Source organism: Asterias amurensis, chromosome 10 (genome assembly GCF_032118995.1).
Source record: "Asterias amurensis chromosome 10, ASM3211899v1".
NCBI classification, from domain to species: Eukaryota; Metazoa; Echinodermata; class Asteroidea; order Forcipulatida; family Asteriidae; genus Asterias; species Asterias amurensis.
The window spans coordinates 1,919,424-1,934,688 of NC_092657.1; the positions used below are offsets into that span (position 1 = coordinate 1,919,424).

A 15,265-nucleotide genomic window follows, 5' to 3' on the forward strand; every position below is an offset into this window, starting at 1 on the left:
CGCAGTTGCTTATTTTAACACCCGTAGAAACAAAAGTGGAAACGAAACCTTGCTCAACTTAGACCCTCTTCATGAAACAAAATTCGTGAACACCTCTCATCAATGATGGGAATAATAAGCGCAATGAAGACGGGGGACATAATCATTATCGCTTTACCAGAAGTGCCCTCCTCCCCTTAAAGAAAGGTTGACAATGATATAAATAATTGTTAAGCAATAAAGTTGTCATTGACAAAGAAGTTTTGTTAATAAGCATAATGAATCATTTATTACATAAACATAGCACTTCAAACACATAATATTTGGTAGGCTACTTGTTATTTGGTAGGCCTTTACGAACTATACAAAATAAAGAGTTCTAAAATACTTCATGACATAATTATTCGACCATGGCGTGGTGTTGATGGAACTGAAAAAGAGTGTTTAATTCTGCTTCACCCACGAAACGTACACGAAAGCCTACGTCACGAAGCGGCCATTTTGTTTGTCTCAACAACGCAGATTCATGTGATCGAACACACTGCTTCAAAATTTGACGACGGAGCCAAACTGGATCCTTAAGCCAGAGCCCGATCTTAGCTTTGGGAACAAGTCCTTGGTAAGTCAGAGAAGGGCAGTGTTGGCTCAGTGTGTTAGTCTACATGCCTTCTACCTCTGTGGACCCCGGTTCGAGTCCGGACTGGAGCATTGTATGTAGATTTGGTTTTCAGCCCCTCCTGCTGTGTGGGTTCCTTGTTGGGGTTTTCCCTCAAGTCTAAAACTGAAACTTCATTGTAGTCTCTACAAAAAATGGTGGGATGTTTCCATTAGGATGCTTTACTGACTATAATGGGAGACTTTCGGGACGCTTGGTGGAAGCGGTATTACCAGGTAAAATCCATTGTTCTCGGTAATGTGCGCACGCTCAGAACTACGTAAACAATGAAAATTTACCTGGTAAGTCTGCTGCCACCTAGCGTTTCAAAGTCTCTCATTTAGATTCAGATTCAGATAATGCCACTACTAGGCCTACCCTTAAGTTTATACAGGGGGTTAAACCCGAAACAAGATACAAACAAAATCATTTAAAACAGTGAACAGACGGTTAATAATGCATAGCGATTTGATCGCAAAATACTCCAATAAACATCGCATACAAACTTTCGTAAACATTATGTTAAAATGAATACAATGTTAAAGATTATTATTTATAAGTTTTGTTAACACTTTTGTTTTTATCATACAAAACAGCCAAAGTTATGCAGACTCCCTATTGAATGGTATAATTTCCCCCTAAAAGAGAATAACACAACCACTTAAGACAACATTGAAAACCGTTTTTCAACCCTAGTGGTGTTGCGAAAAAATGAAATTGAAACATCATGAAATGTTAATAATTTTTAAAATGGTGCTGGCCACGTCCACATAAAATCTGGAGTGGTAGTGGTAATGTCCAAACAGAAAGAATAATCCATAATTGGGATACACTTACTAGGTGAAATCTCAGGTTAAATTTTTGGGGGATAACAACTGATATATTTTTACCTGTATAGGCTTCTAACCAAAAGTGTGTTTATGTATTGCCATTCATTTTAAGAGTGAATAAATGTAGGCCCTTTAAAGGCAGTGGACACTATTGGTAATTACTTAAAATAATTATTAGCACAAAACCTCATTTTGGTAACGAGTAATGGGTAGAGGTTGATGGTATAAAACATTGTGAGAAACGGCTCCCGCTGAAGTAACATAGTTTTCGAGAAAGAAGTTGTTTTCCACGAATTTGATTTCAAGCATTGAAATCAAGCATCTTAAAGCACACAACCTCGTGCGACAAGGGTATTTTTTTTCTTTCATAGTTATCTCGCAACTCTGGCGACCGATTGAGCTCAAATTTTCACAGGTTTGTTATTTTATGTATATGTTGAGATACTTTAAGTGAGAAGACTGGTCTTTGACATTTACCAATAGTGTCCACTGTCTTTAACCTCAAACAGTGTTTAGGACATTCGAAAGTTCGGGCATTAATTTTGAAATAAAAAACACGGATTCCTTTTTTCCACTTACGAAAAATTAATTCTTCGTGGAAATGACTTCAGTCACTTTATAAACAAGTCGTTTTTAGATTATTTACATAATATCTTTTGAAACAACTTTTCATAAAATTAAAGCGCAAGACAATGTCATGCCTATCATTGTTATTATTTTTAAGTGTTTAAACAGCTCAAAATGATTGCCCGTTCAAATTCACTTTCTCACGTCATGCATAAAGGGGGCTCTGGAAACGTGGGGTTTACAAAAAATGTTTGTGGATAGTCTTGATTAAAAACAATATTTTTTTATTGAACGTAAACAATAATAACAATAATATACTCTGTGTGCTGGTTTAGACACGAACCAAACTAGCCTAAAAGGATTTTTAACAAACAGTTTTTTATGTATTATGGTTTCAATCTGCCTATATTGACAACAGCACAAAAAACAACAATGTAATAAGCAAAGCTGTCAAGATTAAAGATTGAAGTTAACGCCAATGTACTGAAACGGCATGTACAATGTATTTATCTGGCAGAAGCAATTCGTAAAGGTTGGTTGCCGTGTGTGCAATGACTTTCCAGCAGCGTAGCATAAAAATGACGTCATAATGATTGCGATCACCAACTCAGTCACGTGACTTCAAAATGGGTCCCATCACCACGGGATGTCGGAGACACTCTCAACCTCGCTTTCGTACCTGTTTGTAAACCATAGAGAGAGGAGAAGAGGAAGTTACATTATTATGATTAAAATAGACAACATGTCAATGGTCCGCCATTTTGTTGAACCAAGTTTTGTGATTCTACAAAATCGCGGAACGTATGCTTCGTCTGATCCGCTGAATGTACTTCCAACGGCAATTTATATTCTTAATCACTATTCAATATTATTGCAACACACTGTAGGTGTTTTAGTGCACGATTAGTTCTTTAAAATGAATAAGGAGTCATGTCAAACAAACATTTTGAGGGATTTAAGGAGACAATGTCCCTTGCAACTGTCAAATCCATTCGAGCCATGTCACATCATTGCATCAACTGACAGGAAACATAGCTCCAGCCAATCTCAAAAAAGAAATGGCATTCACACAGTTGAGTGCTCAATATTATTTTTCTTGGGGGATCGTTACACATTGAAATACCGAGGTGGACCTATAGACGATGTGACCTGTGACATCACATGTTTACAAAAGAGCCACAGACTTCCTGCAGGCATGATTTGTACACAGCTCAATGGAAGAAAATATAAAATCTTATTTTTTATGGAGATTGCACTGTCTAATTCTTATCAACTTTTGATATGATTAAAGGATGCACATCTCAAAACTTGTCCAGCTTTTACTTTCATAACTCTTGGTTTTATGTGGAAATTATGACACAAAATGTCAGGTTTCCCATAGGACCAGTGTAGTACAGTGCCTGCCAGAATATTATAGAATGTACAAGGTCACACTTATTGTAAACAAGGTCTATAAAACTGCAGTTAGTTGCCTCCAAGTTGCCTGTAAAAGTTTTTTCGTATGACAAGGCCATAACACTCACCGGCTTCTTCCCCGACCCCTCCTGTCAGAAGAGGGCGCTTCAGCTTCAGTGGGCACAGGGCGTGAGCGTCGTCGACGTTTACTACTGCTGCTGGTGGGAGAGGTGGGTTTCGTTCTCTCTGAGCTCAGACGTTCAGCTTTACGGAGTTTCTTGTTCCATTTCTGGAGATAACAAACAAATAGTTTACAATCAGGGTGTCCAAACTATAATTGACATTGGGAAGACATGGGTAGTCTGAACATGATCTGACGTCACACTTCGAGGCACTGGTTTTACATACCCAATGGTTTCATTGTATACGGCGACTTCAATGGATAAACGTGTAATGACGTACGTATCTGTGCTTTGGTGGGTCCAAGGTTATTGGCCAGCTGTACTTTCAGTCGTTCGCATGTAGAGTGCAAAATGTTTGTACATTAAAATTTTGTATAGATGTACCGGTGGGATTTGACTGGGAATCTCCATGTGAAAAAATGTCAAATCAAAGGTACAATTGTATGGATCTAAACGCGCGCAAGGCTGGTATTGTGCATTATTCACGAGCTGCAAAATGGGACGTCAGATGTGCAGGCTAATGAAAATGACATGACAATACAAAAATAAGTCTACGCTGTGCATTTTTTTGTATAACATTCACACGTACGCAAAACCATAATTCAAATTTGCGTCCCCCTGATTCAACCCTGAAGGGCGCCCTACCTTGACGAGTCTCGGCCAGTTGGAATCGTCGTCCCACTCCTGAGCGACGCAGTCCTCCTGTAGTCTAAGACGTCCATTCTCCAGATCTTGGTAACACATTATGACATATTCTAATCCAGGCGTTACCCTCGGACACACACACGAATTCTTCGTTACAAGATGAACCTGGTGACATAAAACAAAAATGTAATGTGAGTCACGAAACGCACTCAATCACTTTTGTCTATTAAATGTTACACATTATGACGTACATATTCGACTTTATGCCTGAATCCGGTAACAGATGAACCTAGTGACATACAAAAAATGTAATGTGAGTCACGAAACGCGCTCAATCACTTTTGTCTATTAAAGGTTACACATTATGACGTACATATTCGACTCTATGCCTGAATCCGGTAACAGATGTAGACAGTGAACAAATTAGGATGTAACATGAGTCACACAGTATAATGTTCCATTTTCTAAGCAACACATTATAATGTAGGTCTACGGTTCTCTTAAGTTTCCCTTGAAAACACACTTGATCGTCTTATAAAGTAGTGACATAAAATATAATGTAACGTGAGTCACACATTATGCAATTTCCGACTGGCAATAGACCTTATGCACATGACGTCATTTCAGTAGGGCGCCCTCACCTAGAGGTCAAAAGGAGGTTGTTCATTGGCCAATCCTGTGCGCCGCGCGTACAAATCCGTGCGTCTCGATTGTTTCGTCACCGTTTTTTCTCTAAGATGGCGGCTGTATGACGTCAATGCATGAGGTCTATTTCTAAAACAGAAAGGAAAGGCTAAAGATGGGGTGGACCTAAAGATGGCAGGAATGAAAATACAAGATAACGGAAAGACGGTTTTTGTTGTTCGACAATAAGAAGCGGCTTACCTCACCAATCGGAATGTTGATATCCGTAAATTTCAAGACGTCGTTTACAATGATGGTCGTGTACATCAGATTTTCACCCACAATTACGAAAGATTCCACCGTAGCACGTACCACTGGTAAATTAAAAAACTAAAATTAAAGATAAGTGAAAAAAAAAAAACGAAAAAAAAAAAAACCACGTATTACAAGACCACATACGTCACGCACACTGAACCTGGGTTTATGGGAGTGCCCTAGTGGGGTATTTTACACTATGGAATAATCTGACCGCTGACCCATACAAGATGTGGATTTTGTTCAACTTGGACCCCACAAGGGAATTCTTTAGGAAAGAAATGCAGGACCCCACAAATTGGGTCCGTTTTTAGTTGTGTAGGTTTACGTCTGAGTGGGAACTTCAACCGTTTTCAGCAAGGCTTAAAGGTTGCCATGACCGTTGCCCATAGGGGGGGGGGGGGGGGGGTTACAGGGCATACCTCCAAAGGAGGTTCACTGTTCCTAAATATATATTATAGTTGACGCTACTCGGGCCGAACTCGGCTCGAGACGTTGTGACCCGAAGCGTGCCAGCTCGGGCCGTGAGGCACCAACAACTGCCCCCGCATCTGTGACCATTGGAACGTTCCTAAAAGGACGTACCAATGTCAACATTGGGTGACTTACCATATTCGTAGGCCTTTTCTATAAAGATCCCTTGCGATATCTTGTTATTCTCGCATCCCCTGCAGCTTTTTCCTGAAAAACAAAATTGTAAGAGATAAGGAAAAATCAGCCTCGCTACAACAACACCACCACCTCAGCCTTTTGTCAGTGCCTTTGGGGCTTGGATAGTTACGTAGAGCCGCGATTCTAAGCGACTGGAGGGGGAGGCCACACACGCGAGTGGTGAATGGTCAGCGCGCCTCTCGTCTTAGTGGGCAATGCATGCTGGGTAAAAAATGGCACGGCGAGATCGACCTGGGATCGACCTGGGAACGAGGTTTAGGAGACTGTTTTTTATTATTTTTGTATATTTGTTGTTTTGTTATGCAAGCCGCCAGACACACAAGGTCTGAAGGCCACTTCAAGGTGTGGGCCACAATTATTTTTGTCCAGAGGCCGTTACCACCTACTCCTAGGGCTGAAACAGGGTTACCCCTTTTACAGTCCATACGGATGTAGGCTTTGGTATCATCAGACCGAAGCCTGGCCGGTATAACAGAAAGCACTACCTCCCCAATGTAGCAAGTGTCACGACCGGAATTCGAACCCACACTCTACTGATCAAACACCAGAGCTTGAATCCGGTGCTCTTTGAAAGAAACTGTTTGACGGAATTCAAATTGGAATCAGAATGATAATTATATCGTGACATTGAAGGGTATCGAACATCGCAACTATTTTGCCGAATGGTTTTATGTTGTCGACAGAGGGCCTGCCAAAGTGCATGCGCAGTTTTTGGGCAATATAGCTGCTCTTCCATACCTGTTCTTTTTGGCTTCGACGGTTGGTCTGTACTCAGATCTTTTTCTTCATCTGCGAAAAACAAAAATGAAGGATACAAATAATTGGTAAAGTGCCAAAATGACTAATAATAATAGCCTGGTGGCCTATGCACAGTCCATAATTGATATGACAGCTCCGAACACTGCCAAGGCTGACACACATGTGCCGTGGCACCAGACTACAAGCTAAGTGACAACACGGTAACTTCCTATACAATTTGAAATTTTGCATCATATGCAAATACAATCAACTGAGATTAGCTGAGACTTTCCTGTCTATATACAACAAATTCAAATATGCAGAAATTGTATTCCAAAAAACATTTCGCAATGGAACTGTGGTTAAAAAAGAGAGACACACCAACGCGATGGCCCCAGAGACCAACCCCACATTCAGAAAGACCACATGAAAGAGTATATTCAGTTGGTGCTTAACACGCAAACCGTTGACAGATACGTCCCTCCTTCCCGCTTAAAGGCACTGGACACTATTGGTTATATTACTCAAAATAATTGTTAGCATAAACCTTATTTTGTATTAACGAGCAATGGAGAGCTGTTGGGTATAAAACATTATGAGAAACGGCTCCCTCTGAAGCTACGTAATTTTTGAGAATGAAGTAATGTCTCGCTCAAATAATAAAATACTTTAGCTCAAGCCATTTAATATGTACATGTATATGAAAGCACACAAAGTAATGCAACAAAGGTGTTTTTCTTTCATTTCTCTTGCAAATTTGATGACCAATTTTTTTAGGCATAATGTTGGTACACACCAAGTGGGGATACTGGTCTTTGACATTTTACCAAAAGTGTCCCGCAGCCATTTTCACGAAACGCTAGGATAAATCGAATCTCAAGTTAGGACGAGTAACCCGTCCTAACTTAGGATTGGTTCAATGCGTCCCATCTAACGTCTTCTGATACTGAACTAAACTCGTGTTAAGTCCTAAGATTATTAATCCTTAGTTTAGGAGACATAGCCTTTTGGTGATAGTTTAAAAAATTACTTTTATGCTCTCCTGGGCACCCCACTGTTGTTTTACTTTGTCTTCATAAATATTTTCTAATGTATGTACATGTGTTTGTAAATGTGATTGCCCGAATAAATATTATTAAAAATATTATTAAGAGTTTGGTGAAATCGACGGCAGTGACTTTAACTTGGTCACACCGACACACGATTTCCGGATATAAATCATCTCTTCTAATTGATGACTTTTCAAAAAAACTGTATCAATCTTCACCACCATGTTGAGGGGGAAACGTTCACATTGTTTCGCGTCTAAATGTCTGATGGATGGCCTCCAATGTCAGACCTTGTTAACCTGGGAGGGCTGTTAGGGTTAAACACTCGACCGTCGTGAGAGATGTAGAAACCTTCTGCTCTCTTGTTGCCATGGTAAGGAAGCGTAGTGCCGCCACATGAGTACAACAAAATCCTCATTATTATTATGTACGTACATGAAAGTTACCACACGTACATGATAGGATTGAGTACGTACACGCTCATTGTGTACGTACACCATAGTTATCACGTACATACAAGATAAAATATTGCGTACATACACACGTGCTTATAAACAACGATTGCAAGTGCATTTGGAAATGATAACTATACATGATTCACATGACGTCACAAGCCAGAAACAGCCCCCTCTTATGGGGTGCGTTTTGGCGGTCGTCACCAATAACTGATTCGCTCATAGAATTTAAAAATCTCATCAACCTCTCTACTTAGTGTACTTTTTCTTAATAGCCCCTATTGAGTATCTTCTGCTAAAAAAAGTTGTACCGTACGATTGAGCTCTTTATATAGGAATGAACTCCAATGGAATATTGTTATGTTAATTGTAACTCACTGTCCATTGGTTTGTAACTGACTTCTCTAGCGTTTGTGTGATTCTAATAGGCCCGTAAGCGAATACAATGTCAGACCGAGTTTGTATCTCTTTTGAGTTGCTTCTTTGTAACTCTCAACAATCACTCTGTCACGCTTCAGACTCTAGATCCTTCGTCTAGACAACCGCAAAGAAAGGACTTGAACAAGTCTAAGCCGGGGGAGGTCCCCCCGTCATCCACCCAGCAGCTAGCCATCACAATAAATAAACCATTATCAGCTCATCAACAATTAGTGTCAGTTGTAAATAATGAAGAATCGCTTGAGTGCGGTCGGTGTTTACTAAGGCACCGGGGCGGGTCTGGAGGTCTACCCCGTCTAGGCGACTGAAAACACCCACCAACAGATGTTACGAGTCCCTTGTGGCAAACAATTTGTCACATATCACGAGTGCTTCTTAAACCACTTGAAAAAGAGTGGTACCAAACAAAATGTTGAGAGTATTTTTCGGAGAGTGATGAGGAGAAAGGTTAGGTTGAAATAAATGCTTTACCCAGAATGTTCAAAGCCCTGGGGACGGTTGGTGGTTCTGTTTGACCTACATTTTTATGTGAAACATGAACTACTTATGGGTTTTAAACATATGGAAAAATGGAACGCATGCCGTTTATAAGAACAGTGTACTCTAAAAACACTAAAGGGAGACTCAACGATGATTTTGACGAACTGTCGATTAAAGACTTTGGAAGACTAGCTGTTTGAGCTTAGTTAGGTAAGAGCATGGAGGTAGAAATCGACCATGGCTCGAAGGAGTGTCACGTGAAATCGGGCCCTGGTGACACTCATTTCAGGAAGTTAAATGTATGTCTGAGTGACATGAATGTGTGACACGTATCTCGCATTCCTTCGGCTGAACTGAAAACACCAGCGCCGTCAAAGGGTACGAGTGCACCGTTGGTAGACTCAGCTCGCATCCGGTGCTTTCACCGGATCCCGGTGATTTCTGAGTTTACTCCTAGCAGTGTCCTAGCTAGCTCCCCACCAGGGGAACACAGTTGTGTTTACAATAAAATGTCAAAAGTAATTTCTGTAATGGATTGGGAATGTGTCTGTGTGGGGCTGTTTAGTGGGTCATTGGTGACGTCTATTTATACCGTAGTTATCGTGGCGAACAACTGGTGCAATTTGATGTAATCGTCATTGACTGTCTCGTCACAGACAGGGACTGGGGTTTGACATGGTTTGACCGTCTATTTGCTGACTGTGAACAGCAGCAATCAGACTGGTAGAGGATGGCGAACGTCATAATTAAATGCACTGGGTTGCTTTCACAAAGAGTAAGGACTGGTAGGAAGTATTAGAACTTAATTAAGGCTCGTCCTAAGTTCTGACGAGTAACGAGTAACTCATCCTAACTCGATCAGATGCTTGAGTTCGAGACCTCAAATTCTAAATATGAGGTCTCGAAATCAAATTCGCGGAAAATCACTTCTTTCTCGAAAACTACTTCCTTCTAGAGAGCCGTTTCTCACAATGTTTTATACTATACCAACCTCTTTTCATTAGGAACCAAGTAAGGCTTTATGCTAATAATTAACTTGAGTAATTACCAATAGTGTCCACTGCCTTTAAAGCCATTGGACCCTTTCGGTACAGAAAAAAAAAAAAAGTTCACAGATTTACAAATAATTTACAGGGTTTACAGAAGGTAATGGTGAAAGACTTCTCTTGAAATATTAGTCCATGAAATGCTTTACTTTTTGAGAAAACGGTAAAACAATATAAATTTGTTGTTTGTTGTTTTATATATAAGTTGTGATACACGAAGTGTGGGACTTGGACAATACTGTTTACCGAAAGTGTATAATGGCTTTAAGGCAATTGAACGGTCCAATCATGGTCCAATACAGAAGGTTTATGTTCTCTTTAAAGGCAATCGCTGGTTGGAGAAATGCAACACTCTAGCAAAGTGTTTATAGTTTCCAAGAAACACTACGGCTTGCTGTAAGATAAAAAACAGCTCGTAAACATTTTGATTGAGAAACAAAACCTCTTCTTTTGTTTTCCCTAAAAAATTGTAACGGTAAATCTGTGGTCGACAATAAATCGGTACTCAGTATACAGCGGTTTAGTTGTTTGCTATTTTTTACTCTTGCTTGTGGTTGCGATTGAAGTTCTATTTTAGTTTTACCATGGAGGTTTTACGACGTGTTTTCTCCATGTTTACCTTGCGGCAATTGATAATTTTGATGTTTTGTGTGGTTTTCAAGGCTCGAACAAGGGAGCCGCTGGGCTGCAATGTTTATAAAAAAAATACATCCGCGGTTTTGTCAGAACGCGGTTTAAGACAGACCTTGTGGTGTCACATCGTTGGAATTATATCGGGTGTTTTTCTTCGAATTTGAAATGTAAACTCTCTCAAAGGGTGCCCACAACATTGGCATTACGAATGGAAAATATTAAATGTTCGCAGATTTATCATAACTTATAAGGGAGGGTATAGACCATGTGACCTTTGTATACAATAAGTGTGACCATGTGTATTCTTTGTATTTTCTGGCAGGCACGATACTGCACTGGTCATTATGGGAAAGTTGACATTTTGTTTTTGGTACGGGACTTCAAACAGGAGCCGATCATCAGGCCAGGCCGTACTTTCGAAAATACCGTCAATCAGATTGTAAAAATAAAAAATGCATTCTTTCAAAACCTTCACCCTTTTGCTTTTAATGACGAGAAGCGCGCCATAATGACAATCATTTCTTGATATATTTTTCTTGAACAAAGTAATATTTTTTTTCAATTTAATGGAAAGTTTGACCTTAATCATTCCATTGACATTTATTTATCAGGGTGATTGATCGGTAACCTCTGGCCAATAATTTGATCGTTATCAATACACTGACAAGAACCACGCCTTGCTGATTGATTGGACGAAACTTCATTATTTCTAATGACCCATTTAAAACCTTCATGATAGTTCACACGTCTTAAAAACAACCTCTACTTTCTTAAGGGGATCCAAGAAAGGTCTTAAGAAAATCGAAAACACTCACAGAAGAATTCACCTCCTAATCTCCCTCAACAAAAACCTACCCCATAGTGGGACGTCTCTTGATTGAGTGACAGGTATTGTGCTAATTGTTGTACTCGACCTTCGTCAATACCTTAAGTACCCTTGTGATTGATGTACGCACGGATTTCCCTTTGTGTAAGCTTTGCTAAGCATAAGCTCTTAATGCACTTTTGACTAGTCAAAAGACTAACAGTTAAAGGCGCTGGACACGTTTGGTTATAACTCAAAATATATATTAGCAGTAACATTTACTTGGTACTGAGCAAAGGAGAGCTGTTATAAAAATTAAACATTGTAAGAAACGGCTCCTCCTGGAGTAACTTAGTTTTTTGAGATTCATTAAGAGGTTATTCTTTTTTATACTAACAGTTAAAGGCAGTGGACACTATTGGTAATTGTCAAAGACTAGCCTTCACAGTTGGTGTATCTCAACATTATGCATAAAATAACAAACCGTTGCAAATTTGAGCTCAATCGGTCATCGAACTTGCGAGATAATAATGAAAGAAAAAACACCCTTGTCACACGAAGTTGTGTGCGTTTAGATGGTTGATTTCGAGAACTCAAGTTCTAAACCTGAGGTCTTGAAATCAAATTCGTGGAAAATTACTTCTCTCTCGAAAAATGTGTCACTTCAGAGTGAGCCGTTTCTCACAATGTTTTATACCATCAACATCACCCCATTGCTCGTCACCAAGAAAGGTTTTATGCTAATAATTATTTTGAGTAATTACCAATAGTGTCCACTGCCTTTAAAGGCACTGGGCACTCGGTTATAACTCAAAATATATATTAGCAGTAACGTTTACTTGGTATGGTAGTGAGCAACGGAGAGCTGTTATGAAAATTAAACATTGTATCAGGAAGAAACGGCTCCTGCTGGAGTTACTTAGTTTTTGAGGTTCAAGAAAAGGGTTATTTTGATTTAAAGACTTCAGGCCTGAAGCCTTTCTCATGCATCTGAAAGCACACACAATAGTGAAATTTTCAGGTAGACAATATTGCTTTGTTCCCGTATGTTTATGGAAGCGAGAACCACATCAAAGAATTTGAAACTGTGCATGGTAACTGGGGTAAAATATTATTGAATATCGAATGAGAAAGTGGGGGCGCCAAACGGAAACTTTTCCGAGGTTTGCGGTAAAAGTAACACCATGTGAAAATCTCTTTTGAGTAGTGTCGGTTCTGAAAAAAAAAAGTTGTTTCAGAACCACCAACACTACACATGGTGTTACCGCAAACTTCTCTTAGTTATACTTCCATAGTTCCACCACACCATGCAATTTCAAATCTTACAAATCAAATAATATTTACCTGGCATCGTGTCCACAATCGCCTCCGGCGTGAGGCACACGCCTCTCGTGTACTCCGGGAGGTTCTGACACGACAGATAGTCCGGCCACGTTACGTTGTACCTCAGCATGGTCGGCTCACACTTCGACCGCGCCTCAACGCAGACTCCTTTACACGGTGGTATGGCCTCAACCTCAAACTCCAGGCTCTTGGTGCAAATAGGCGCGTACATCGTACAGAGGAAAAACAAGAGGAGATCGCTGCAGTTTGTGTTGACCAGATCTTGGAACTGTTCGATTGAGAGTTTGGCGTTCTCCTGAGCGCTGTGGTGCAGGAGGTTCGGCATTTGGGTCATGTTGTATTTCATACCGGAACACATGGGGAGCTGGATAGCCTCACACCCAGCAGCCTCGGTGGTGCCACTGGTCAGGAACGCATAGATGAGGAACAACCCTCCGAAAATAGGATTTGCCATTTTTTTATTTTCGGCAACAGTCACTAAAAACCAAAGCTCATTAAAATACTCCACTGACGTCTCACTCTCTCTCTCTTCTTCGGTCAGGTGACGCTAATTGCGCTGCGGTGAAGTCTAGTGTTACCTAAATCTTAGCTTGCTTGATCCACCAAAATGTATCTGAGGCTGATTGAGTCAATTTCATCGACACTGAACCAAGATGAAGGTAACAATCGGTAATGAACTCTTCCCGAGCCCCCCAAAATCATGGGCATTTCAAGATTCAGTGTACTTGAAAGTCCTAAGGTACATGTATTCCAACTGTATACACAATGGATGCTGAACTCCGGTGATGCTTGCGATAATACAGAAACTCAGTTCATCAGATGGTCAAGTAGTCTTAGGTTGTGGCTGGCGGTAGGCCTAGTATCATACACCTCTTCTGAACATGCTCTGCCCGATGCAAAATTCAACCACGATCGAAGACAAAATCGAAGCCGAGATTTTGGTCACTTGGATCATCCACACACGTGGACTTTGGCGGTTAGATGGCTGCTCACTTTGGTTGGCCGCAGACACTAACCGTGTTTTCTTTACTCGTCGTTTTGTTGGTACTCCACCGGTTTAGGTTGTAGCTTTGGTTGTACGTACAAGAATGCTTCATGAATGCGGTGGGCTAAAAAAATGCGTCCTATATATATAAACCTAGTTTATCCGGTGAGCAGACAATAAACTATAAGAGAATTTCTTGGAGATTAAATTGTTCCACATAGCAACACTAGCTACTGTGCTGACAAGTCCCATGAGAACTGTGACTAGAACCACATAGGACAAACTGCAGTCCCATTCCACACACAGCATGAGCAATTCACCGCATAGACTCCCTATCCACACAACATAAAAGAAAGTGCCAGTTTTTTTTTCTTTTTAGGTATTTCTGCCTTTCAGAATGTGTGCCAAACTTTCTCACTTGATAAACAAAAGTACTGCATGAATTTCCCCTCCCCCTCGCCATGCCTTGCCATCACCCCTAAAGCACAGAATCGCAATTCAGCCCTGCGTCACGTGTCTTCACAACTCACCCACCCTATACACCCCTCCAGCTATTTATCCATGTCCCGGCCACGCGCAGCTACCACAGTGCTAAGAAGGCCGAGTTTCTTAATGGCCCGTCAACATGGATAGGTAAGACTTTTGACACATGTCAATCATTGGTTTAACATGAGGGGACACTCCAGGTAGTGACAGCTCTGGGCTGTAAAGTAATTGTCAGTTGTTTACCCAAGTCGTTGGTAATCACTGGCTGATCAGGCCTTGTTAGACATGGTTGGACCTTCCAAGCTGGCGTTTGAGAGTAGAGTGGGTTAAAGGTGTAGGCCTTACACCCCATACACCTGTATAATGAACATCCAATCAATCAAAATGGACGCTTACAAAATGTGCACAGCCACAATCATGGCCGCAAAACTTGTGTTACTTCAACCAATTTCACATGACAGTAATTTAGCAAGCTCCTTTGCTAAATGACAACAAATATGTCTTACAAAATGTACCTGTGTAAACTGAAAGGACAACAAATGTCATGTCAGTCTAAGTTCCCTTGTTAAATCTTCTCGCTATTGCTTCATTTTGTAAACATTGCTAAACACGACAGTAATTTAGCAAGGATCCCTTACTAAATTACAACAAATAGGTCTCACAAAAATGTACTAGTGTAAACTGAAAGGACAACAAATGTTGTCAGTACAAGTTCCCTTGTTAAATCTTCTCGCCATTGCTTCATTTTGTAAACATTGCTAAATATTGCTCTTGCGAAAGGGCATAAAGGCACAAAAAACCCCCACAAATATTGAGTAACTCTTTGCAGATCTTTTATCATCGACAATCATGGGTACACTTTTTGTATTACCTCCATGGTATTATTACAAAGACACCCATGCCTGATACTTCAAGACGGCAACCAAGGCGATTGCCTCCATG

The 15,265-nt window shown here is 40.4% G+C and overlaps 1 protein-coding gene across 1 annotated transcript; it reads right to left on the reverse strand.

Moving 5' to 3' along the window:
• Positions 1-249: 249 nt before the first annotated feature.
• Positions 250-14,233, reverse strand: LOC139943219 (secreted frizzled-related protein 3-like). The gene is made up of 7 exons (XM_071940028.1): positions 12,853-14,233; positions 6,603-6,653; positions 5,802-5,873; positions 5,139-5,251; positions 4,254-4,418; positions 3,555-3,715; positions 250-2,710 (listed from the first exon to the last, which is right to left on the reverse strand). Exons 1-7 carry the CDS (start codon positions 13,304-13,306, stop codon positions 2,668-2,670), a joined length of 1,059 nt encoding a protein of 352 aa, XP_071796129.1. The 5' UTR covers positions 13,307-14,233; the 3' UTR covers positions 250-2,667.
• Between the last annotated feature and the right edge of the window lie 1,032 nt (positions 14,234-15,265).